Consider the following 26,262-nt stretch of genomic DNA (forward strand, 5'->3'; position numbering starts at 1 on the left):
GTGTCCGTTCTCACCCCTTCTTCTGTCACACTAACATGGTCAGTGTACATTCTTAGCTTTGTCTCTTTTGTCTTGGCTTATCCTCAGTGGACTTTCTGAACTCTCACCATTACACACTTTCAGCTTTCCTCTCACTTCCTTCGCATTAATGCTCTCTCACTCCATCTAGCTCTTCTCAGAGAGGGAGAGAATGTGTGAAGGAATGGGCATTCCATCTCCTCTGCCACTCCTATTTCAAACCAGCTCATTTATCATCTTCCTACCATCAGTATGGGAGTGTGGGTTTTTTGTCTGTTATTCCATTTTGGAACCACAGAATACTTCACTCCTCTCTTATTTTGATCAGCAATTCTCCTTTTTCTTCTTTCGCTGTAATCGTACGGAGTCTCTGTCTTTGTGTTCTCTACATCAGAGGTCTTTGTCTTCTCCGATGTCTTTCTCTCGTCCTCTGCTCATCTCTCATTGCCTCATGCCTCACACCACCATCTCGCCGGCCTCCTTCTCACCAACTCTCTTTATCTCTCTGTCCCCTGCAGAGGCCCTGCACCGGCCGTTTGGGCTGGACTCGGCGGCGTTGACCGAGGCTGTGCGCTGGAGCTCCAAGGAGAATCTGCTGGGCGCCGCCGAGAGCGACCCCAACCTCTTCGTTGCACTTTATGATTTTGTCGCCAGCGGCGACAACACACTAAGCATTACGAAAGGTATGTATTTCCAGAGGAGTGTCCCAACACCTCAGTTAACCTGTGGTTACAGTTCTATTCAGTGGTTGTACTGACTTGTATATCTTATTGAGACTAAATACATTTTAAGTGCATCGTAAGTACATTTTAACAGTACACATTGTTGGATCTTGGAGAACTTGAGCTGTCTTATGGAGAATAACTCTCACTTTCACTATTCAGCTGTTGGAAATCTTACTTGGGTACATGACATAGCCAGGTTTTCTCACAATTTAGCTAAAAGATGGTCTGATTACCATGTCAGCGTTTTCAGCTTTAGCTAGCACATTAGCATTAACAAACCATAAAAAACAGACTGAAAATTGTAAACACAACACTAGTTCAGCTCTCACTCAATTTAGATGAATATGAAGAATGCCTCACAGATTTATGATACAGACTTAGAAACTTAAAGTAGACACAGTTATTAAACTGTGTTCTGTCTGTCAGTTCATATTCTGGATTTGGAGACTAGCATTGTGCTACTCGTACCTCAGGAACACTACTACTGTAGTTCTTCCTAATAAATGGGTACCCCCATCCAAAATCTAATGAGTCTCGCCCTCCTCCTCACCTCGCTGGGGTGCCTCAGGGAGCGGCCCTGAGGGCGCTGATGATTGTGATGACTCGCGGGCTCCGGCAGCCAGCGCTGATGCCGGCAGGAGCCTGAGATATTGCTCACGCAGCGATGAGTCTGGCCACAGAGGATGCGCGCCGAGAGACCATCCCTCTCTCTTTGCTCACATTTCTGTCCTTTGTCTCATCCTTTTTTTATGGCTCTTTTTTCCCACTTAAATTTATCCCCATAGTAACCTCTTCGTTGAACCCCCACCTCATGCCCTCTCCCAAAAAATTAGGGATCAAAGGGAGACCCCACCCAAGGGGGATTGGCTTAAAATACCCTTGCTTTAGAAGCTAAACGACCTTGTCTCTTGCTCGTTAGCTCGCTCCCATTTTTTTTTTTATTAAATCTTCCTCTCCTGATTTAAATTTTAATCAGGAAAAGAGAAGCCCATTTAAAAACTAAAGCACAACTTAATTACCCAGAGTCCCCAGCGTGCCTTGGCTGTAATGCCTTAAGCGTGAGTCAGCCAGAGAAGCGTGTGTGTGTGTGTGTGTGTGTGTGTGTGTGTGTGTGTGTGTGTGTGTGTGTGTGTGTGTGTGTGTGTGTGTGTGTGTGTGTGTGTGTGTGTGTGTGTGTGTGTGTGTGTGTGTGTGTGTGTGTGTGTGTGTGTGTGTGTGTGTGTGAGGGAGAGAGTTAGCGAGAAAGAGGAGCAGTTTTAATGCAGACACACCCCTCCCCTCTCGCGGCCAGTCTAATGCCCGTTTAATGGCTAATCCCTTCAGCTGTAATGCTGGCAGGTGGGTAAACAGGAGGGCTGCTCACATCAGAGGGAGATGGGAGTTAGCGGCGCGCCTGGGCCCTAATCGCTGGTTCTCGTCTGGGCCTTGTTCATGCCTTCGCCTGGTAATAGCCCCGGTCATCTGGAGCTCAGTGGTGGGTTGCGCCCACAAGCTCACAGCGCTGGCCATGGGTGACCCAGCCGGCTCAGCGTTGACTGCACTGTAGCGGTCTAGACATTCGCCGGGGCCTGTCGGAAATCGCCCTGGCTAGAACAGGGCGTGGGAGCGAGCGTGAGCCTTCTCACACTGGGCTGGGCGACAGATGGAGACTCGTAGGCGCGGCAGTCTGAGGCCCGGGCACCAAACAAGGGGGGATGAGTTTCTGCATGCTCAGGTCTGCCCGGCCAGCAGGAGAGACAAAGGAAGAAGGTGTGTTGGGAGATGGCACCAGGTATGCCTGCCCCGACATCAGTCATCGTCATCATCATGGCAGGCGCCAAGCTGACCCAACATCAGCAGTTGTTTTCAAGATGGCGCAGATAGAAAGCAGAAAAAGAGGCAGGGGACGAAAACAGCGAGATTGAAGGAGAGCGAGATGAAGGGAGATGATGAAACCATGATCTCTTGAGAGGGACACACACACACAAACACACACAAACAAACACGCACACACAAAATCAGAATCAGAGAGGGAAGCGGCAGCTAGTTGTGATTAAGCCTCTCTGAGTGAAAGTGTCGATGCACGCGGAGCCTCTAACGGCCCACATCCTGACCTGACCTCATTCACAATGACCTTACTGGCCCGAGGATCCTTCATCAGCACTCTCTCTTAGCCGATTAAGGACCGGGGGAGAGAGGAAGCGGCGAGGACTACAAGAGAGCCAAAGGAAAGGAAAGGAGAGGAGAGGAGAGGACGTGAAATAAGCCGAGAGTAACATCAAGAGTGAGGAAAGAGAGGAGGAGAATGAGGAACGAGAGGAGGAGTGAGGAAAGAGAGGAGGAGGGTGAATAGGAGAAAGGGACTTATGGATAAGAGAGGCTCTTTAGAGGATGAGTGAGTAGGGAGATTCAGCAGCATTTGCGCCTCGGGAGATGTGTGTGTGTGTATGCGTGTGTCAGTACTTGCTTTGTCCTTTTAAAATGGGCATGGCTCTAGAGCAGCCCTAAAAAAGAGAGAGCGAATCGAGGTCACACCCAGAGACTGGGTCAACAAGTGCCTGTCCCTTGCCTGATCCCGTGCCCTCGAAATGGCCAAGGCGCCTTGCGTAAGGAGCTCAGGCGTCTAGCCGTAGCGAAGCCGCGGGGCAGAAAACCCCTGCGTGGCTTAAGGCCGACTGGACACGGGACAGACGGAGAGGCACTGGGGATAGCCGGGGAGCGGACCGAGCACTTTGCAGAGAGCGCGAGTCCCACCGGAGAAGAGAGCCAGAATGCTGTGTGGACTGACGGCTGTCGTTGAGAAGCACTGGATTGGTATGACATTGTAGATAACGTGGTTTTGTTGCTCGTGAGATGAGGTGGGGTTAGGAGATGTGGGTTAGGAGACGTGCTCTGCTTTGAGATCAGCCCATGGATATGGGATAAGTGAACGGGAGCATAGAGCTGAAGCTTTAAAGGCTGACTGGAGACCAGAGTCTGTGCTGCTGGAAGAGGAGCTCTGGCATTATGGTATTGAGTTTATATTAATCTTGAAAATGTCTTCTTTCCGCTCCCCCCCCCCCCCCCCTCTTGTTCCTCCCTTTTCCCTCATTTCCTCTTCCCTCCTCTTGTCCTTCCTCTGTCATCTCCTCCACTCTCCTCTCCTCTTCCTCAGGTGAGAAGCTGCGCGTTCTGGGCTACAACCAGAATGGCGAGTGGAGCGAGGTGCGCTCCAAGAACGGCCAGGGCTGGGTGCCCAGCAACTACATCACGCCGGTCAACAGCCTGGAGAAGCACAGCTGGTACCACGGGCCGGTGTCGCGCAGCGCCGCCGAGTACCTGCTCAGCAGCCTCATCAACGGCAGCTTCCTGGTGCGCGAGAGCGAGAGCAGCCCCGGCCAGCTGTCCATCTCGCTGCGCTACGAGGGACGCGTCTACCACTACCGCATCAACACCGCCTCCGACGGCAAGGTGGGCAAAACTCTTAAAGAATGGTGCCGTCCGTTTTCTATCCATGTCGCTCTCCTCCCTCTTTTTTTTCTGTCTCTTGCACTCCTGTTTTCTGTCTTCTGCCTTTCCACTGTGATTCCCTCTGTAGTTCCACTTGGCTTCTCTATCTTGTGTTGGTCTTGTTTCTGTCAGTGCTCTGTCCCTGACATGTTCTCCCATGAGTTCAGGCTCATGTGTTGACAGCTGGATGGGTGCATGATCACACGGAACATTCCCCTCTGTGACACGTCAAGACATTCTTAGTTTTAGCCTCCTCAGTGCAACTCTATCCAGTCCTGGTCGTAGCAGGCTTATGTGTAAATGGTCTCTTTTACACTGTTTGTGGTCTGCCCATCTCACTGTTATTCAGTGAGTGTCCATCTCTCATCTATCTCAGTTGCTCTCTGTCTCTCTGTGTGTCTCTCTCTCTCTCTCTGTCTCTCTCTCCTTCCTTCCCTCTCTCAGGTGACTCTAGCTCCCTGAATCGATACCGCACACTCTCTGAGTCCACCACACTGCTTGTCTTAATTCTCTAAATCGATGATGCCCTCTCCAGCCCTTTCTGTTTCACTTTGCCTGTCTCCCTTTTCCACTCTGCATTCCTTATCCATATGTCTCTTGTCTATTTTTTTCTAGCCCTCCTAATCTCTGCCTCTCCCTTTGGGCTTGTTATGTCTTCCTATTCCCTGCTGTCTTCTTCTCCCCTTTCCCCCCCCAAGTCTAATCCCTCTCTCTTAAGCCCTTCATGTTTCCCCTCTTCCCCTTATCCCTCTCTTGATCTCTCCGTCTCATCTCATCTCTCTCTCCCCCGCTACCTGGCACAGGTGTACGTGACGTCGGAGAGCCGCTTCAGCACGCTGGCGGAGCTGGTGCACCACCACTCCACGGTGGCGGACGGCCTGGTGACCACGCTGCACTACCCGGCGCCCAAGCGCAACAAGCCCACCGTCTACGGCGTGTCGCCCATCCACGACAAGTGGGAGATGGAGCGCACCGACATCACCATGAAGCACAAGCTGGGCGGCGGCCAGTACGGCGAGGTCTACGTGGGCGTGTGGAAGAAGTACAACCTCACCGTGGCCGTCAAGACACTCAAGGTACGGGACGGTCAACTCTGTGTGTGTGTGTGTTTTAGATTCATTAATTGGGACTGTTTTTCGGAAGGTGCGCAAGAATAGGGGGAGCAAGATCCCGGGTGCTTTTGCTTGTGCAGCTCTGACATGAAGCTGAAATTTCGCAGTAGCACATTGCCACCTACTGGCCATTGGGTGTATTGCAACCCAATTTAGCTCCATACATTAGCTATTCATATGAATAGCTTTTTTGTGACTGAGGGTACAAAGCACAGCATATAATTTATTACAGTGAATGTCTTCCTGATGTCTCATGTTTCCTGTGCTCTGTGTGTTTAGGAAGACACTATGGAGGTGGAGGAGTTTCTGAAAGAGGCTGCGGTCATGAAGGAGGTGAAGCATCCTAACCTGGTGCAGCTGCTCGGTAAGCCCCCCCATACACAGCCTCAGCCAGCCGTCCACAGTCATTACACTCTCCCTTGGACATGCACTCTCAAGATTAAAATGATACGCTGCTGTCGCCTTATATATAGAGCCTACATACATCAAGGCTCTTAAGCACTTATAAATTACTCTTGTCTGTGATCAAATAAAAATCCTTTTTCTCTGTAGTCATCAGATTTCCTTGGCATTGTCCACATTTTCATAATACAGACAATTCATATCTCCCTCCCTGTCGTGAGCACTTATGGCTGTATTGTGCCCTTTGATGTGTGTTAATAACTTCCCCTCTCTAACTTGAAGGTGTGTGTACGCTGGAGCCCCCCTTCTACATCGTGACAGAGTACATGCCCCATGGGAACCTCCTGGACTACCTGCGCGAGTGTGACCGTGAGGAGGTGACTGCCGTGGTGCTGCTCTACATGGCCACGCAGATCTCCTCCGCCATGGAGTACCTGGAGAAGAAGAACTTCATCCACAGGTGAGGCCTCCACAGTTCGGATATACACAGGGGAGAGCTTAGATTCCACAAAGCCATATTTATGATGAATGAAATATAATGAAAACGTATTGAAGAACATAATGAAACATGATAGAATATTTGTGATACTGTAAGTCTGTAAGTGCTATCAACATTTAAACTTGGGAAGTAACCCATAGTAGTATCATCTTTGTCTTTGTAGTGTAGCCTTTTTGACTGTTTTAATGTCACTGACGGTGTTGGGCTTTGTCACTGTGTCCTCTCCTGCAGGGACCTGGCGGCGCGTAACTGTCTGGTGGGGGAGAACCACGTGGTGAAGGTGGCAGACTTTGGCCTGAGTCGGCTGATGACGGGGGACACGTACACGGCCCACGCCGGAGCCAAGTTCCCCATCAAGTGGACCGCTCCGGAGAGCCTGGCCTACAACACCTTCTCCATCAAGTCCGACGTCTGGGGTGAGTCGGGAACACACAACATCTCCTCCTTCTTCTCTTGTCCCTTGTTCTTTTGTCTGTCTGTTCGTCCGTCCCTTCTCTCTCTTTGTCAAACTTTCAAAATAGCAAGTTTCCCTTCTCACTCAGTGTAATGCTCATGCAATGAGCCAGTATAGATAGAGATTAAGCACTGGGCCGCTTGGATCAGTTCTCATAATCTCTAATAGAGGTGAAATCACATGATGTCTGATTGTTGTCTCTGGTTGGTATTTCAGCATTCGGTGTGCTGCTGTGGGAGATTGCCACCTACGGCATGTCCCCGTACCCGGGCATCGACCTGTCCCAGGTGTACGACCTGCTGGAGAAGGGCTACCGCATGGAGCAGCCCGAGGGATGCCCACCCAAAGTCTACGAGCTCATGAGGGCCTGTGAGTACCACATACTGGACACAATGATGGATATGCACTAGCACGTGTAGGGAAGCTATGCGTGTAGATGGTATCTAAGTATGTCAATGTAGAAGTTAACCATGTGTCATTCTCGGTGCTAAACTGGATCTTCTGTCTCTTGCACAGGCTGGCAGTGGAGCCCCATGGACCGACCCTCCTTTGCTGAGACCCACCAGGCCTTTGAGACCATGTTCCACGACTCCAGCATCTCAGAAGGTACTAGCTCTCTCCCCTCCATGCCTTTTAAATGCAACATACTTATTTAAATGAGTCAAACATAAAACAGACGTAAAAATCCCACTGTAGAACATGGGAACGTCTCCTATTCACGGTAGCTTGAGGGACTTACATTTTCTGAACATTATGAGTAACTGCTCATTGTTCAAAATGGCATTTGACCCATTTCTCATCACATGTAGTAACCCCTCTACTCTCTCCCAACCCTTCTCTCTCTCTCTCTCTCTCTCTCTCTCTCTCTCTCTCTCTCTCTCTCTCTTCTTTCTCCTGTGCAGAGGTGGCAGAGGAGCTGTGTAAGACCTCCAGCCAGGGGGCCTCCTCTCACTCCTTCGGCCACGACATGCCGCTGCTGCCCTCCAAGGGCTCCTCCCGGACGCTCCGCAAGCACGCCGAGAACAAGGAGAACATCGAGGGCGGCCTGGACGGACGAGGCGACTCGGAAGAAAGAGGAGGAGGAGGGCTGGGCCCCGCAGGTACGCCATCACGAGCCCGCAGACTCCAGCGTAGGCTCCGTCGGATGGGCCGCGTCTTCTTCATCGACTGAGACAACACCACGCCATGCCACGCCACGCCACATCACACCACTCAGTGGCAGCAGAAATGAGCAACACACACCCACTGTACAGGACGGCACATATAGTCATCTGTTCCTAACGTTAGCGCATACATGGCCAATTAGCAAGTCATCTGTGAATAACCAAAACTCAGAGCCACAGAAAGTTGTTTGTGCCTATAAATGTAAGCACAGCTACCCGGTACTTTGTGGTAGTAAGTATCTGTACAGTCAGTGTAAGTGGCACCATGTGAATTAGGTTCTAAAGTATGGCATTTAAAAAACATTGCCACTTGCCAGCCTGTCAAGTGAAATACAATAGAAAACTGTTAGTCATACTTGATCAAAATGGCGGTCCTTGATTGTACTCTTCACATTCTCCTTTGACATGCCTCAGTAACATGATTTCAAAGAGAGAAATCTGAGGGAAATTCACTACATCAAAGAGAGCGAAAACCTGGAGAGCGGCCCACTGGGCTAAATCCGCCTCTGCCCGCCCCGAGCACGCTTAATCCGATCAGCGCGCTTTATCTTCAGATTAAGCAGAGTAGCTAATCTGGGCCTGTCTCTCCTTGCTGTTAGGCCGGTATGGCCCTCCAACTCCCTACCTTAATCCCAGTGTCATCTGATCATCCTGCCACCCGCAGATTAGCCGCATCCTGCATGTTTTGTCAACAACACCAATGCCTGTCCTGGCGTGGATTTGTGCTGCTCATCCTCCGACTTACTGACTCATCTCTGATTTGATACCAACATGCACTGAACGATTCACCAACAGGCCTTCCTATGTGTCATTTATAATTGGATTAAAATAAATCTGAAGAGCTTGTCTATATTTGTAATGTTTTGTAATGATCATAAATAGCCTTATTTATTCTAACTAAAATGGTTACCATTAATGTATTTATGTACAGTGTATATATTGAAAATGCTTCATCCACACTTGAACAGATTGATTTTGGTTTAATTTTTGCATTTAAATTAGGTGACATGCCTAATTTAAAACCACTTAAGAAATACATTTCTGTTTGTTCATTTCTGGTTGTTGGTTCATTCACTCCATAATGAAGTTGTCTCCACATACATTATGCTTCCCTTAATGTACACCCACTAATCACCCCCCCCCCCCCCACACCCCCACCATCACTCACCCATATAACCTACAGTATTCTATTTGAAGAATCTAACATCCCTAATCCCTCTACATGTCCTCACACAAGCATGTGTTTTCACCTCATCACAATAACCCACCTCTCCCCTGTTCACTCTGTATTCCTACACACGTAGCTTCCTCCTATTGTCTGCAATCTCTGATTGCTAAGCAGTTTTAGAGGCCATATCCCTCAGGTACAAGCCTCATGGGGTGGGCTGGCAACACAGCGGAATAGAAAGAGCACAAAGAGCGATAAGATGTATCTCTCTAGGGAAGGGGAAGGCAGAGCCAGACACTGTGCTGACACACACTTTCACTCTGGTGTGCTGATTCAGACAGTAACATAAGCCTCTGTTCCTCACTGCGTTATTGCTGCAAGCCCGCTATTAAAGCAGAACCTGCAGGCGTAGAGCCAGGGGGCCCCCACAGGACCTGGCAGAGGAAGAGCTAATGGCGGGTTCCTCTTATGCCGGGTCCTTGTAGCGGAACCGCTGAACAAAGTCCTCTGGTGCACACTTCCATTAATACATGCATAAAATCCTATCTTGTCAGAAAGGCACATTCAGTGAAAGACTAAAACCTCCTACAGCCAGGTTCCGGTTACAGTCTTATCCTATTAATAGCATGTCATTGTTATATATAAGGCAGAGTGGAGGAAATGCGTCTTGTTGTATTTTTAGCGCCCGGTTTCCCCCAAGGTAGGAAAACGTGAGAGATGAGAAAGTGATAATCTTAGCCATGACTCATCATGCTTTCAGTCACAGAGAGGAACAGATGAAAAATATTTATTTTCTGGATTCACTTTACTCTTGGTGGTTTGAAGTCTTTCTGTTCAGTTCTTCTGACAGTCTTGACAATTTCTGAGAATTTCACAAGCGATTAGTAAAGGTGGGAATTTTATGGGTGGCCATTTTTTTGATCGTCCTCCATCTTGTCTCCTCTCTCCAGGCCTGATGGCGTCTCTGTTGGGAGGGGAGGGCCGTTCGGGCAGCTCCCCGGCGTTGCCGCGGAAACAGCGCGACAAATCTCCCAGCAGCCTCTTGGAGGACGGCTCGGAGACCACCTTCACCCGGGACCGCAAGGCCGGCTTCTTCAGCTCGTTCATGAAGAAGAAGTCTTCCTCGTCGTCCTCTTCCTCTCCCTCCTCTCACGCCCAGCAGAACCTTCCCATGCCCCCCAAGCGCAGCAGCTCTTTCCGAGAGATGGAGACGCAGCCCCACAAGAAGTACGAGCCCACGGCGGCGTTCTGCGCCCCTCCGCCCCCGGACGGCCTGGGCTTCTCCCCGTCCCACGGCGAGGCCAACCACATCCAGGCGCGCTGCTGCGGCGCCGCCTTCGGTCAGAAACCCGGCGCGCCCTCTGCTGGACAGGTAGGGGGTAGCAGCAGCAGCGGCGGCAGCAGCAGCGGTAGCAGCTGGGGCAGCCTGGCCGGCTTCTTCACCCCGCGCCTGATCAAGAAGACCCTGGGGCTGCGCTCGAGCGGCGGCAAGTCCCAGAGCTCGGACGAGAAGCCCTTCCCCAGGTCCAACTCCACGTCGTCCATGTCGGCGGGGCTGCCCGACCTGGAGCGCATGGCGCTCACGCTGCCGCGCAAGAGCAGCAACAGCAAGCCCCCGCTGGAGCGCACCGCCTCCACCACCTCGCAGCCCGAGAACGGGGCTCCCGGCCGGCCCCCGGAGGCGCCGCTCACGCCCCGCAAGATGGACGAGGGCACGGCGCAGATCCGCGAGCGGCCCAAGGCCAAGCTGCTGCCGCGCGGCGCCTCGGCGGGCACCAGGGTGCCAGGCGTCGGGGGCGAGGGAGATGGCGGTCAACAGCAGGACACGATGGGGGGACAGGACAGGCAGGGCTGGTCGTCGCCGTCGAAAAGCGGCTCGGCGGGCGTGCACAACCACAAGGTGCCGGTGGTCATCTCGCCCACGCTGAAACACAGCCCGGCGGACGTGCACCTGGTCGGGGTGGACTCGCAGGGCAACCGCTTCAAGCTGCTCACGGACCACCAGTCCGCCGACAGAGACCGGCCGCGCCTGGTCAAGCCCAAGTGCGCGCCCCCTCCTCCACCCACGCTGCGCTCGCTCTCGCAGCCCTACGGAGGGCCGGACGGGCCGGACGACTTCCCTCCAGAGGTCAACGGCGAGGTGCCCACGCCCACGAAACGTTCAGGCCGGGGAGGAGGAGGCGGAGGCGAGAGGGAGAGGGAGCGGGGGAGGCCGGCCGTGCCCCCTCCGCAAGTGCCCCCGGCCCCCTCGCCCTCCTCCACCCCGACCAAGATGGCCAACGGCGCCTCCTCCAGCACCCACAGCTCCTCGGTGGCCTCCAAGGTGGCGCTGCGGCGGACTCGGCAGCAGGTGGAGCGCGTGCTCCCCGACAAGGTGAGCAAGGAGGCGCTGCTGGAGTGCGCCGGGAGCCTGAGCAGCGCGCTCCACACCAGCGCCGAGCCGGCGTCCAGCAGCGCCGTCCTGGACGCCGGCCACCAGCTCCTGGACTACTGCTCGGGCTACGTGGACTGCATCCCCCAGACGCGCAACAAGTTCGCTTTCCGCGAGGCCGTCGGCAAACTGGAGCTCAACCTGCAGGAGCTGCGCGCCTCCTCTGGGGCAGGAGGTGGAGGAGGAGGAGGTGGTGGGGGTTTAGGGAACACTCCCGCTTTGGACAACTTGCACAGCTGCATTAAAGAAATCAGTGACGTGGTGCAAAGGTAGCCACTGTGAAGACCCCCCCCCCCCCCCCCCCCCTCTCCCCCCTTTGACTCCCTCTGAACTTTCAACCTCTCAATATCTCCATTTTCATTTCAAACCACAGAAACACAACAAAATGGAAACGACAAAGTGGGTTTCTGTTACAAGTGTTTATTCAATCTTTTGGGGGGACAGAGAGTGCAAATCTCAGAAGTACCTCAGATACACACACACACACACACACACACACACACACTTACACAGACAAAATACTACAGACAGTCTCAGTATTGTTTACAGCTGATTCTCAGTACAGACCAGTGGAGAACACAGTTCTGAACATGTATATAAGCTCGTCATGTACACCAAACTACCCCGTAGTTTGAGTCACTCAGATGACTGTCTCTGACTGACTAAATCACATGCCAATCAAAACACATCATGTCCAAGTCAATCAGGGTTAACTGACCGCGACAGGCATGATGAGTCCACACATTCAAGTGCCACCAATGTCTTGAGACACAAACACGGTAGTAGCGAATAGTGGTTTACACCTTTTGGGACGTGTCCCACACGTGGAGACAGTATAGATCACTCACATGCATATCTGTTGTAACTGGATGCCATCAAACCCAGTGGACAAACCTCACAAGAACTGGTAGGGCTGTAGAACAGATGTGCGCTGTATGGGACAAGTGTAGATCAACTTTATTAATCACCTGGACCATTCTACACAGAGAGGGTGCCATGTAGCCAGAGTTGTCTGCTGGTTCAGTTTAGTTGTTACAGTAAGTTGTTTTCAATTAGTTCCTTCATTGGTGATCAGCCAAAACCATTAATGGTCTATAGCCACAAGCTTAGCCCCCTTTGGTTAAATTGAGCCATATACATTTCATCTCAAGAGGAGTACTCGTGGTGCTATTTGAGTTTGTAAGTCACTCATTAATGTTCTCATTTGCTGGGTGCAGGGTAGGGCCCTGTAACCGTTAATGATGGGAAAGGGTCAGGCCATGTGTGTGTATAGGAGAAGTTGCCTTCAGATTTGAACAGTACTGAAATCCATCAGTTCTGTCCCAATGTGCCTGGTTTGCCATACACTAAAATGCAACTCTGATCAATAGTATCTTAGGCCCATCACATTTCCAATTCATCACATAAAGAGCAAAGTTGAAAGTTGAATTTCAGAGGTGCGTTTTCTTTTTTTTTATGTTTTCTATTATTTTATACCTGCACAAAAATTGTGCGGTAGCCTAATGGTTTCACTTTAGAATATGTTTGTGTATAAACTTGAATTTTTAAATTATTTGTATTAAAAGCACAGACATCATGTTTTTAAAAATCTTTTCTTTTGTAAATATTGTGCATTATTTCATGTCCAGGAAAGTTCATGGAGGTCACATTACCCTTGGGTACTGGGATGTATACAGCCGGACTGATGTTTAGAGTTAAAATGCAGAAATGAACGTGGGAGACGCTCCATCCCCCATTGCTTCAACTACACTATGAATGTATGCCGTCTTGTGTTCTATTTCTCTCTCTCTCTCTTTCTCTGTCGGTCTCTCTGTCTCTGTCTGTCTCTCTCTTTCTTTCCGCTCTCTCATCTCTCTTCATCTCTGTGTTTCTCTGATTCAAATGTTGGAATGTTCTGTCTTTCCATTGTTCATTTCCCACACCTTATCCATTATTGGAAGGTGTGCAGTGTTGCACCCATTTGAAGTCTTTGCCATCAGTATGAATCCGATATTAGAATACATCAGCGGCCATGTTCCAAATAAGCCTAAAGGAAATCTGATTTCCTCTTCCTGCCTAGGCATGCGTTGTGTCGCTGTAGAGAAGAGTTATCGATTTCCAGGCTAGTGGTTCAGTCCGTGGAGTCTGAATTTTCCAGAGTCTGTCTTTACTTTATCATTTCACTAAAATGAGCTGGCCTTCAGTTTCCAATTAACAGGTTTGGCCAATAATAACGCAAAAAAAAAAATTCATAAAGTGAAGTGTCTTGTTTTATTAACATTTATGACATCAAATACCTAAACATAAGAGAGCTCCATGATCTAAGGAATTGATTAGGTTAATTAAGGGTGTGTGTTGCTCATTCAACAGGTCTCAATAGCAGTAGATCATTTACACTGGAAAGAACTTAAAACAGGGAAGGTATTTATGGCTGAGCTTCTTGTAGTTCAATCATGTAGACCTTTGCGTAATCTGTGGAAACAGCGATGGAATGACTGAAAGTTGAGCTTCTTGCATGCCATCGCTACAGCTCTGTCTTTTCCAGTCCTGTTCTTACAACATGATGGATTTGTAGAATGTTGCACAGTTTCCCTCTGACCAACCAGTCACCACGACGTGTCATTCTTTAAGTATCTCACTTGAAATGATAGCATTTCTACCTACTGGACATATTTCCCTTTATAGTTTATGGTGCCTTCGGTAAAAGATTTGTTTTGTGCACTACTAAGTGAAGAAACATGGTCGGTTCTTCATCAAGCCGCATATCCACATAGCAATTTTTATTGTCCCACTAAACAGAAAAACCTGCCATCATGTATTGCATGTTAAATAAAAGGTGCTGGCAGCCCATGCCTTGCAGATTAGTTGGTCACAGCCTAATGTCCTGTACCACGGCCTTTTTACAACGGCCTGCAAGTTCTTCACTTAATGCTTAAAGGTAATGCAGTTACACACACCTGGTACATGCTTACTGTATTGTGCACCCGTGCTTTTACCACTGACATATGGGGTAAATGTTTTCAAGAAGAAAAAAAATAGATATATTCAGCTCTGCCCCTTATTCTTTAAAAATATATAAATATTGTTCTTGATGCCTGCTTTGACGATTATGTTTTTCGCCTTCTGTAATGGTCAAGGTTTTCTGCTCTTCTAACAATGTGACCTTTAGAATAAAAACTCATCAGTTCTTCATCACCATTCAAACTGAGGAATATACAAAATGTTCTGGGAAAATGAGTGCATTACAAATATGTATTTTTCTCTTACTGCCTCTTGCATCATCAAAACTGACTAGTGCACTGGATGCCAATCTGTCACATATAATCTATTAAGAAGTCATGCATAACCAGAACACATGGCTGTGTCTTTTAAAGTATTTTGGTTTCGGAATGTCCCATTTCAGTCAACTGATATTTAGTTAATGTGGCTTAATTTTTTTTAGACAATATGTCTTATTTATTTGATGCCTTTATTTATTTTTCCATTTCACTTCATTTGTTTTATTATTATTATCCTGGAAACTCCTTTGGAGGCTGTCTCTTTTAATGGTCTAAAAAGTGCTGAAGAAATTATATGTAAGCATCATTTATACCAAAGGCCACTTATTCTTCAGTCCTTAAAGTGCAATGAGAATGGAACACTCTTAATTTTGAATATATGTGAATTTAACAGGGATTTTAAGAAATAAATGGCAGAGGTTAACAAATTTAACACAGTATTTTTTCTTTTTGTAAAAATATATTTTGTGTGTTTCTAATTTAAAGCTCACATTTAATAGTATATTACTGTGAAGTTCTTTTATCAGTGTTCAACTTGTTGTAAATAATAAATCAATAAAAAAATGTTTACGAATACAATGTTCTGCATCTTTTCCATTTGTCTTTGCAAAGGAAGATTAACCTATTGTGTCATGAAAACAACCATGTATTCTGAAACTTTGTATTATTCTTTGTATTATTCTTAATATCATGAGTAGACTACTATTTTTTATTCATAGGCCTAGCCTAGGCCTACTAGTGGTATGTTTTGACATCAGTAGCAGGAACAGGATTCTTTTACAACTAACTATTACAAAACGGTAAGAATTTATCCATGAGAAATACGCGTTACTTTTGATAACATCCAGTGGGCTAGGCCTACAAAAGGTAGCATTCTGAGACAAAACTAGGATGACTGCTTTGTCATCTTGAAAACTCATTAAATATTCCTATTGATTGGATTATTTGAACATCTCTGTGATAGGAATAGTCCACTACATCCTTAATTTCAAATCCCCATGTGTAATTCAGTCAGACGTGTCTCATTCTACACAATCCAGCCAGTAAAAAGGGTAGCTATTTAATATTATGCAGACAGTATTGTGGAAAAGCCTAGGTCCCACCTGAGCGCCACACACGCGCTGTGTCAGGTGGTGACGTAAAATCTATGTTTTTTTTCCGCATTTGCTCCTCCCCTCGGAACCGCGGCCAAGTGTAAAGATGGCGTCCATCATGGAAGGACCGCTGAGCAAATGGACTAACGTCATGAAAGGTTGGCAGTATCGGTGGTTTGTTTTGGATTACAACGCTGGATTACTGTCGTATTATACGGTAAGCATTTCTAAAACAGATACTCGGGAAAGTGTGAGAATACGACAGAGGTCTGTGTCGGCTAGCAAGGGACATACCTTCGGTCTGTGAAAACAGTATGGGCAGGAGGCCTGTTGCCAGTAGTTGGGTAGCTCAGCTGGTACATGGGGCGGGTTCACGTCACTGACGGTAGTATTGACCTATCAGGACAATTCTTTAAAGCTCCTTGACAAATGGTGTCGTAGATCCTCTGATTTTATTTGCTTGTGTGTTCAACAACTTTGCAGTGAAGCAACACCCTAAGCGTAGCGGAGATGCTACATTTGGTCCCGTACTGCTAGCTAGCTAACCACCCGTCGATACAGCTTGTCAGCAACATTTAAAGGGTGGGGGCTTCCACGTGTGGCATTTTTCCACCTACCTTAGCCCCTAGGTATAACTGAACATAATACTGCGAATTTAACCAAACTCGGTAATATAATATCACTAAACTTGTAATGCTGTGGGCCAAGTTAATAGCTTTGCTTGTGCATAGCAAGGAGTTCCCACAGTGGTAAATATGCAAAAACAGCTGTTTCGGTGGATGTCAAACTTGATGTCAGTACTTATTATTCACACACACATGCATTTTCTGGAAAGGACATGCGTTACATTTATAGGTTTCGTTAGCAAACTATTAAATCGAGCTATTGGCTAGGCCATAACGCCCCCTCGTCGCAAAGTTAATTTGTAAAGCCAGAAAGCAAATGCTTTGCCCGCTAACGTTGGACATCTAGGATCACCTTTAGCACAGCCTTTGTTTGTTTTTTGAGGAGTGGGGTGGGTGTAATACTAGCTCTTTGGCTCTCGTTTTGTGATTACTGCAAACAAGATACCATTGCAGGGCATTGGCTAGTATTTCACAAGGAGTGCAAGATCACGTAGAGTTACAATAACACTGCATAAAGTAGAGAGCACGGGACACTGTAACATTTAACTAATGTTTCCGACACTAGCCAGGTACCTGTGTCGGCGGATCATGGAAGGGCCTTACATTTGAGTACTACTATGAATACCCTCAAAAAATGCAGTCCTACTGCACAAGTTTCACCACTTAGCGTCAGCACGCAGAAATATCCTCAACTGCATTGTTGTCATGCGTTGTTAGACACCAAAGTATTCTGCTTACCTCTCCCAGTTCAACTGCATTCTTGTCAGTTTAATTTGGTATAGCTTTGTTAGCCTCTGACCTGCTGTTGTGTAAAACTCATTTGAACTACCAGGACATTCAATGTTAGAATTATAGAATACAATGCCTACACAATGCTTCATTTACTAGTTCTGTGTGCAAGACCATGAAACTGTTTCTAGGCATGTGGTAAATACCTCACTAGTATCTTGCTCTCTGCTTTTACTGACTGCTGCCGTTTGGCTGTTTCTTTTGTCCACAGTCCAAAGACAAAATGATGCGTGGCTCCAGAAGAGGCTGTGTCCGTCTGAGGGTAAGGTGTTGACCGCATGTTTCCTTTTTACACTCTCTAGTTGTTCTTCCTTACTTACATATCACTCCCTTGTGTCTCTGGGGCTGATAATAGCATACTGGGAAAGGAGGAAATAAAGACCAGATATTGGGTCATGGGCCACTAAATTTGGCAGATAGAGAGGGCTCTGTCATTTTCTTTTCAGTGATATCATTTTGGGGTGTGGTTAAAGAAAACAGTGCTCTCTTAACCTCTTGTTTGTCCTAATGATAAGCCAAGAGAATTTCTTGGAATGAGCAAGCAACTGAATGGAATTGAGTGAAAGCTCGAGTTGTTTCTGCCAATGTTATTCATTTAGGCTGTTGAGGCGGTGAAGCAGAGGTTAAAGATAAGTGGCTGTCTTCATTGCTAAATGAGAAGTAGCTGGCCTTGCATTCTGACCGCTCCTCACAACCAAATGTTTGTGTGACGGTACAGATCTGATGCAGCATGTCTGTGTATCTGATGCTGAACAGTGCATGTCCCTTTCCTTTTAGTTTTTTTGTCATCCCCCCTTGTAATAGGATTATTTAATTTTGACCTTCTCAGCATCCCGAAGAATCCATTTTCAGCTGGTGTTGTAATGGTGAATAAAAAATCAATGTCAGTTTTGTGCCACTAGATGGCAACATTGGATGATGTTACTTATGAGCATTACATAGTCTCTCAGATGTCTCATATCTTTCCATTTAGACAGGCCCTCTGTCTGTCTTTCATTTCCGTAATTGAATGCCTTACCTATTTTATGAAGGCATGAGCTGAGCCTAACTGGCATGAGTACAACAAGGTAGTTGGTATTCCTTTGGCATCATCAGCACAGTTCCACTGTCTGTTCATTTACAAAACTCATGACGGATTCAGCCTGTAGATCGAATGATCTTTCACAGATGTCCTTTTCTGGCATTGTTACTATAAGCTTATCTTAGTGTCTGTGCATTCTCGGGCTGACTGCTTTCATAAACCGTAAGGCTTGCATGCCTGGGTCTAATTTTGCCAAGCCTGTCCTAGCCATTGGTCAGATGACTTGTAATGGAATTACTAAAAAAAAATAGTCCAACTGCTCTGAGCTGAAGTGGTGTGTCAGTCATGGAGGAAGAGCAAGTCATTTTGTCTTCTCCCCTGGAGGCCCTCTTTTGATTAGCACACCCTTAAAGACAGCTCAACCAGTACTATGACCTCAGCAGACACAAGACTCCGTTCCTCCACCCGAACCACATAACTGCCTTCAATGTGCACAAATCAAAGACTGAAATTGAGAGCAGAATATGTGTTGGTCAAAAAGTGTGTTGTTGCACTTGACTGGCATGCATGGGGGAAAAGGGCCCTACGATTTTAACCACTCAGTCAGGTGCACAGGTGATGACTGATAAAACTATAAAATCATTATAGGTCCAATTGGTCAGTGAAATTGTGTGCGTTGTAAACCCAGCATAGGAGAATGCATGGACATTTCAGAGAAGAATCACAGAGGTAAAGGAAAAGTCATACATGGAGTTAAATGTTCCGTCAGTTGTTATATGATTTTGGTAGTTCCAAGCCTACACAGTAGTATGCTTAAAGCTGTAGTAGCGCCAGCATTGCTTCAGGATTTGTCTGTCTGTATTGGTAGACGACTCCGGCTGGTGCTGCTACTGTCACTGGCAGACAGAGTAGTCCTTGCGATCGCAGCAGTGTTGGAGTTCAGTTAATCAGATTTCTAAGCAGTAAAATATCTATTAACGGCTTGCCATCTCAGTGGATTTCCATCTTGGCCTTTAAAGCCGTCTTCAAAGCATTTTCCAGGCTCTAGCTAAGGACTCAAAAATCCAATATCATTCTACGCTATGTTACCCAGCCCTACGCACACACACACACACACACACACACACACACACACACACACACACACACACACACACACACACACACACACACACACACACATTGTGTCTGCAGTGGGGGCCAGTGTGCCAGGCAGAAGTGGTTAATCACACATGCATGCAATCCCACTACTTTAGTGAGACATTCCCCTTGGTCTTCCTCTCTTTGCCTCTCTCCCCCTCTCTATTTTTCTCTTTAAATATATTTTGCTAGTCTCTAATTTTATACGTCTTCATCCTGCTATCTCGCTGTCTCCATCTCTGTCTTTTTGTCTCTCCCTTCCTCTCTCGCTCTCTCACTCTTTCCTAATTCCCCTGGTCCTGTCCCACCCTCCCCTCCTCACTCCACCCAGACTCTCCCCCCTCCCCTCCCCTCCCCTTCCCTCGTCTCCTCCCGGTTCTCTATTTGTGTTGGAGAGAGGGAGGGAAAGGCAGTGACGTCGTGCTCTGTCTGACTGGTTCCCATTTCTCTTTTTTTCCCCCTCTCTCTCTCTCTATGCCGTCTCTCAGGGTGCTGTGATAGGAATCGATGACGAGGACGACAGCACGTTCACCATCACCGTGGACCAGAAGACTTTCCATTTTCAAGGTGAGTGACTATCCCTTATTTGTCCCTCTCTCTCTCTCTCTCTCTCTCTCTCTCGCTGTTTTCGGCTTCTCCTCTTTTCATCCCGCGCTCCCGTTCTCACTGCCTTCCCACCGTGCTCCTGTTTTGTAGCGCTGCAGCACGCTGCCGGTGACTCACGTGCCTACATGTAACTAACATCTCTCTCTCCCTCCCTCTCTCTCCCTCCCTCTCCCTCTCACACTCTTGTCATCCCTCTCTTTTTTTCTTTCTGTCATATCCAATTCTCCCACTTCATTCTCTCTCTACTCTACCATTTTTCATCTTCATTCGTCTCTGACCACTATTCCCCTCATTTTTTAATGATGAGAAGATTGTTCCAGTACCTCAGTACACTGATGCAACACATACTCACACACATACTAACGCCACACACATTTTCCGTGCCTGTGCTCTGTGTGGATCTTTCCTCCACCGCGGGAGGGCTTTTGTCGTCAGACGGCTTCCCAAATCAGCCGTGACGAGGACTGGCAGGGCGGAATGTTTGTTTTGAGGGTGTGCGGAGGTTGGTGGAGCCGGTGGTTAGGGGGTGGGGACCCAGAAGACCCTCTTTGATGTTTTTCCCCCACATCGGCGGCGTTTGAACACTGACGCTGTGAGCTCCGATTCCCCCGCTCCTCTCCGGCAGTATCAGGAACCGTGGATTTAAAGGGAATAACACTCGTTTAAACTGCCTTGAGACCCGAGTTAGCGTTTCTCTGGCGGCTGTGTCCATACCCCACCCCTGCCCAGGAGAGCTCCAGATTGCCAGTGCTGGAGATCAGGGAAGCAGCAGGGAGGGTGTGTGTGAGACTAACCCCCCCCCCCCCCCCCCCCCCCCCCCTGCTAAACACAGCGCCCTCTCCTCTACGTCAGTGTGGCTTCTGGACAGGATAGCTCTGCATGCGGCTGCTGGTTGGTAGTAGCTGGTTGCTGGTGGGTTCGTGAGGCGACTCGGCGCTCTCTCTCCTCCTCCCCTATGTCAGGTGGCTACACTCTTCCTCCTCTTCCTCCTCCTCCTCCTCCTCCTCTTCCTCCTCCTCCTCCTTTACACTCTTCTCTAGTCGACCCCTGCTCTCGCTGCCCCATCCTCACGCCACCCTCCCGACACATTCACCTCCATGCCTCCATCCATTGCTATGTTCCGACACTGTATGCTGTGGCTCTACAATAGGAAGGGTAAGGCGGCGATCGCTTCTGCATGCTCTCTCAGGGTGCTGGTGGGAGGTGGGAGAGGACTAAACAAAAGGGAAGATGCAGCGAAAATCTCAGGGCAGGATGCTTTTTTTTGTTGCTCTTTTGATTGTGTGTGTGTGTGTGTAGTGTGAGAGAGAGATAGATAGAGAGAGAGAGAGAGAGAGAGAGAGATAGAGAGAGAGAGAGAGAGAGAAAGTGTGTTAGTTTGTGTGTGCGGTGATTGTGTGCATGTTTTGGCATATACCAAGTTTGGATCTGCACACAGTTGTAATCAATGGCGCAAGACTTGTAAACATGCAGGCCACTCTCTGCTAGATCAGGTTTCTGCAGGACCATGTGTTGCCAGTTTTTGTCTGTCCCACTGATTATTCTAGAAGTTGTAGACCTCCATGCTCTCTGGGACTGAAGAGATAATCAAGTTTGGTGCCATTTTGAGTTACTGTCAAATTAGATCATTCCATAATCGCTCTGTACAGGAGATTTTAGACATTGGGGCTTTGGTTTTCAGTTATTAAATGGCTTGATTTGATTTAACTCAGTCAAGCAACGTAATTAAATCCCTTAACACATATCCACAGGGATGTGAGAAGGTTATTTCTATTGTGTACTTTTAAGCTAAGCTCACTGGAATGCAGTGGATTATTGCTGATCTGTAATTACCTTCAGACATCAGTCTTTTTAATGTTCTGTAGATATCTGTATCTGTGTCCTGTCCTCGAAAGGCTAAGCCTCCTGAGGAGTGGGACCAGAGCGAGGGGGAGGGGGGGTAGGCGTGGGCCGGAAATGGGGATGTTATCCGGGGGAGAGGGGCAGAGTTCTCGGGGTGTGGGTGAGCCCGTCCTGCCCTGCATCAGGCCGCGGAGCGCTGAGCCCCCCAGGGGAGCTGGCCTTGCTCCATCCCCATCCGGAGAGGAGGCCCATTAGCCGTCAACCGGGAGGCTAATGCACCCGGGGAGCAGACGAGAGATATCGAGAGAGAGGGAGAAAGACAGACAGCGAGAGAGGGAGAGGCACTTTATGGGAGCGGTGAGAGGCTACTCTCTAGGAGCAGAGAGGAGACCCAGCGTTGGATTGACAGGAACATTTTGCACTTGGTGATTGCTCTCTGGAAGATGATTTACGGCACACAATTTTTGACTCCTGATGGGAAAAGCTAGGTGGTAACTGAGAGGATGACAAGCACATACAAATGTGTGTGAGTGTGTGACCAGATGATGATACACTCACTTGAGTGTGTTGATGTGTGAGATGGTGGTGGCAATAGAATAGTATAGAATCCTATACTATTTGCACCACTATTCTATTGCCACCACCATCTTCCACGTGGCAATGATTTGACCAGCCACAGGTAGAGGCCCACCAGGCCTCAGGATGGTTTCCGATAATCCCTGAGATGCAGATGAATGCCTTGCTGAAAGGCAAAAGGAGCGCCCACCACTGCACATCTATTTAAGGGGCTCATCCATAATTGATCAGGCTCCCTCTCCCTGCTGGTGCAGTAGAGAGCCCCCAAGTGATCCCATGTTTCCACCGCATCCACTCAGATCAACCATCCTCAGCCAGCTGGCCAGGGGACATGGGGGTTCTCTCTGTCGGTGGAAAAGGGCTAGCCTTCTCCATCAGCAGAGAACCGGTTCCGGTTCCGGTTCCGTTCCCATTCGTGAACCAACATTTGAACCGTTTTGAGCATTTCGACCAAAGAAAAAAAACGGTTCGGAACGTGGCACCTTGGTTCGGAGTTTAACCAGTAAATAGTTGGTTTCTCCTGTGAACCTGAGTGGGTTTGTGATTTTACCATTTAGAGGTTGGTTCATAGGGGTCAACTAGCACTACACTACAGATGTTAGCAAACATTTAAGACGGGTCATTCTGCCATTTTTACCAGACAACTGTTTGTGTTCATTCATCTCATTAACTTTGTTTTGCATGCAAAACCTAATTGTTGATGACTCACTCTATGTTCGATTCAAAACTAGTGGAAATGTGGGCTGGTTCGTAAGATAGCACCAAGGTTCAAAGCAGGGGGTCAGGATTTGACTGATTAGCTTTGCCGATTAGCAAGGCACTTCCTCGTCGCCATTTTCCAGAAATACATCATGTCCGGTGCCGTTTTCCCAAAATTTTCCTCATGCTGATTGGTGGCTGTTCCACTCTCAGCTCATGCACGAGCTTAGTGTGGGCACAAGCTCTCCTTCTGCACCTTACGTCAATCAGTAACCTGCCACTTAATTGGCTAAGCAAAACGGCACCGGAAACAAGCCCCTTGAAACGCCATGTTGAAGCCTGAAAAAATCGTTCAATTTTGGCAATTTTCACTAGCCTAGCATTCCCATTGAAATGAATGGGGGCGGGACTTGTTCACTTTCTCCAGTTCTTATAATACCTCCATGGTTCAAAGAACTCTGAATGGAACCGGTTCAAGACTGCGCTCTCTGTCCATGGAAAAGCACCCAGAGGGGAACGTGAAAAGGCTGACAGAAGAGGGCCCAATGGCAAGGGCTGAGCAGAGGAAGGATCTGGACAGATGGAGAACGGAGATAGGAAGGGAGAGGTAGGGGAAGGCCAGTGTTGGAGATGATGAAACAGTGAAGATTCAGATGATCTGTACGAGTACGAGTACTAGTAGGTGCAGAGATGGAAGGAAAGGCAATGATGGAGTGAGAAAAATGTAATGGCAGTTGGATATCTACCAGGGAAATATGTAGGCATGCTAATTGTGGCATTGTTTATGCTTTAGCAGTGCATATAACCCCCCCCACACACACACACACACACACACACACACACATACACACCGCATAGACACACACTGCTGTTCATTAAACAGGATCTAACATTTTGTGTTGTGCATAGTGAGGGCTGTAGGTTGTGGCTGAAGCCTGCTTACCAGTGGTACAGCACCACAGCCTGAGGGAGAAACGCACACAGTCGAGAGAGAGAGAGAGAGAGAGAGAGAGAGTACCGTGAGATGAAGCATGCGAGAGAAGAGAAAGAAACAGAGCTGTGTTTGCTGCCTCTCTCTCCCACGGGAGTCCTGCCAGAGAGCGCTATATCTCCACGCTAGTCGCAGAAGAGAACAGCACTGAGCGTGCACAAACACTCGCCATTGTCACGAGCCACAACTAGCACACTGATAACACGACTTGTGCTGCAGTAGAAGCTCTCCACGTGTAGCTCTGGACTCGGCTGAACACTCTCTCTCTGTCTCTCACCCCCCCTCTCTTTCCGTGATTCACCCTCCATCCCTCCATCTTGCTGCTCTCTCTCTTTCTCCTTCTCTCTCCCTTTCTCTCAGTGTCTTTTGTTCTGTCTTTCTTTCTCTTTTGTCTGCCCTCTTGACACCAAGCCACCGCGTGCATTCCTTTGTGCCGCTTGCTCCATGCAGGCAGGCTGTGCTTCCTATCTGTAGGATGTGTGTGCTACTACTGGCTGCATGTGCAATGACACAGCATGAACACCCTGTCCTGCGACCCACACTGACTACAACAGCAGTGGCTGGGACTAAAAATAAACATTATGTGGGTATAGCTTGCTCTGTTTTCTGACAGTACCCGTGGCCTGAGTGAGCCTACTTTCTATTTGTGTCTCTCTTGCAGTGATGCGAGCCCTCTGAAGGTAACAACGATCAACAAGAGGCTCTCTAGCTCCCTCCCCATCTCATGCATTCTCTGGGCCTCTCCTTCTCCTCATAGATGTGTCATTAATGGGGTATTTTCTAGAGAATAGCCCCTTTGTGCTCTAATAGCCCAAGAGGAATGCTGTAGGTAGACGCAGGTCTCTCTACCATCCTTGAGAGAGGAGGAGGGGGGGTGGGAAGGAGAGCAGCAGTAATTGGATCTCTGCCATCCACCCTCCCTACTCTCCTCTCCTCCCCTCCCGTTGCTTGGCTTGTGTGCTGTAGGGACGTCTCACCGTCACCTAGTTTTGCAGGTGGGGGGATCATGGTGAACTGAATCGTCCAGCGAGAGAGAGAGAGAGAGAGAGAGAGAGATCACCCCATCATGCCAAGGGCACCCCAGGGGACGTGCTGCCTCGCCCACGCAGCCACGGAGTCGCACCTGGGGACTTCACACCCACCTGGTTACACGGAGTTCGTGTCATAGAGCTGCACTTGTGTTGTTGCCTGGAGTTGAAAGGATGGCCTGTACGATAAGCACTCAGCTGGCTGCACATACACCTGGCCACCACAATCGAATCTTATAGCTGAACTATAATACCAGGCACCTACTGTCAGGTTAGGTTACGCGCCGACCTCTGTGATGTCAATGACCTAAGACTTCTATGTATACAGATAAACCCCGGACTGTCTAGAGGAAGGTGCTCAAGTCTTCCAGGAGAATAACCAGGCGTTTTAGTACATAAGAAGGCAGGGGAACATCAAGGCCCTGACAGTTAACTCACGCGTAAAACATTCGGTCTCAGTAAACAGCTGAAACTCAGGTCATTTATAAGAGGTGCTTAGTTTCAAGGCTTAAACTAAGACTCAGAAAGTATAGAAAAGAATCACAGAAGAGAGACGTTATCTTTACCATCCTGTTTGGGAAGTGGTAGCCTCGTCCCAAAACAGAATACAAGCTGAAAGAATCGGACGTTGGATTAAAATAGTTTTATAATTCAGCATTTTTAAATACAGCAAAAATGCGGCACAATACAGCTTGTTGGTTACAATATGTAGGAAAAAGATAATTCCTTTTTGTGGTGAGAAGGAAAAACAAAATAAATTAATCCAATAGTCGTCGTAATTCCATTTTGTGTTGAAAAAGGAAAAACGAAAGAAATTAATCCAATAGTGTCGGAAAAAGCAAAGAGACAAAATTAATTCTCGTTCCGTGATCTCCCTTGTCCGGGTGTAAGGCCACGAGCAGCAGGTGGATGATGCGGAGTTCCGATGTTCACTGGAGCACTAAGTCCCGCATACTTGGTTTCGCGACGACGTACGGAGTTCACATAATAACTATCAGGAGCTACAGAGTAACGCAACACGTAAGACGAGGAAAGAAGAAGAAGCAGCCCCGGACTTTGGGTGACCTGCTTCTTATAGTCCTGATTTTTCCGTGACCCCATGGTCCTCCCTTACACATTCCTGGGGCGGTGCCCTCTTCACAGAACTTAATGG

General features: G+C 48.2%; 2 protein-coding genes across 5 annotated transcripts in view; both read left to right on the plus strand.

Annotated features, from left to right (window-relative positions):
• The window catches only part of abl2 (c-abl oncogene 2, non-receptor tyrosine kinase), a 33,238-nt gene extending 20,206 nt beyond the window's left edge, over nucleotides 1-13,032 (plus strand). For all 3 annotated transcript variants that reach the window (XM_062555564.1, XM_062555565.1, XM_062555566.1), the window contains exons 2-11: nucleotides 537-701; nucleotides 3,877-4,172; nucleotides 5,015-5,287; nucleotides 5,603-5,687; nucleotides 6,008-6,185; nucleotides 6,456-6,640; nucleotides 6,895-7,047; nucleotides 7,195-7,284; nucleotides 7,581-7,778; nucleotides 9,960-13,032. In XM_062555564.1, coding sequence (XP_062411548.1) covers nucleotides 537-701; nucleotides 3,877-4,172; nucleotides 5,015-5,287; nucleotides 5,603-5,687; nucleotides 6,008-6,185; nucleotides 6,456-6,640; nucleotides 6,895-7,047; nucleotides 7,195-7,284; nucleotides 7,581-7,778; nucleotides 9,960-11,713 — 3,377 coding nt within the window. In that variant the 3' untranslated portion in view covers nucleotides 11,714-13,032. The remainder of the gene's footprint in view (nucleotides 1-536; nucleotides 702-3,876; nucleotides 4,173-5,014; nucleotides 5,288-5,602; nucleotides 5,688-6,007; nucleotides 6,186-6,455; nucleotides 6,641-6,894; nucleotides 7,048-7,194; nucleotides 7,285-7,580; nucleotides 7,779-9,959) is intronic.
• A 2,853-nt stretch (nucleotides 13,033-15,885) lies between these two features.
• osbpl9 (oxysterol binding protein-like 9) overlaps nucleotides 15,886-26,262 on the plus strand; it is a 44,174-nt gene continuing 33,797 nt past the window's right edge. For both annotated transcript variants that reach the window (XM_062555288.1, XM_062555289.1), the window contains exons 1-3: nucleotides 15,886-16,008; nucleotides 17,418-17,468; nucleotides 19,856-19,934. In XM_062555288.1, coding sequence (XP_062411272.1) covers nucleotides 15,898-16,008; nucleotides 17,418-17,468; nucleotides 19,856-19,934 — 241 coding nt within the window. In that variant the 5' untranslated portion in view covers nucleotides 15,886-15,897. The remainder of the gene's footprint in view (nucleotides 16,009-17,417; nucleotides 17,469-19,855; nucleotides 19,935-26,262) is intronic.

Source organism: Sardina pilchardus, chromosome 15, assembly GCF_963854185.1.
Source record: "Sardina pilchardus chromosome 15, fSarPil1.1, whole genome shotgun sequence".
Classification (NCBI taxonomy): Eukaryota; Metazoa; Chordata; class Actinopteri; order Clupeiformes; family Clupeidae; genus Sardina; species Sardina pilchardus.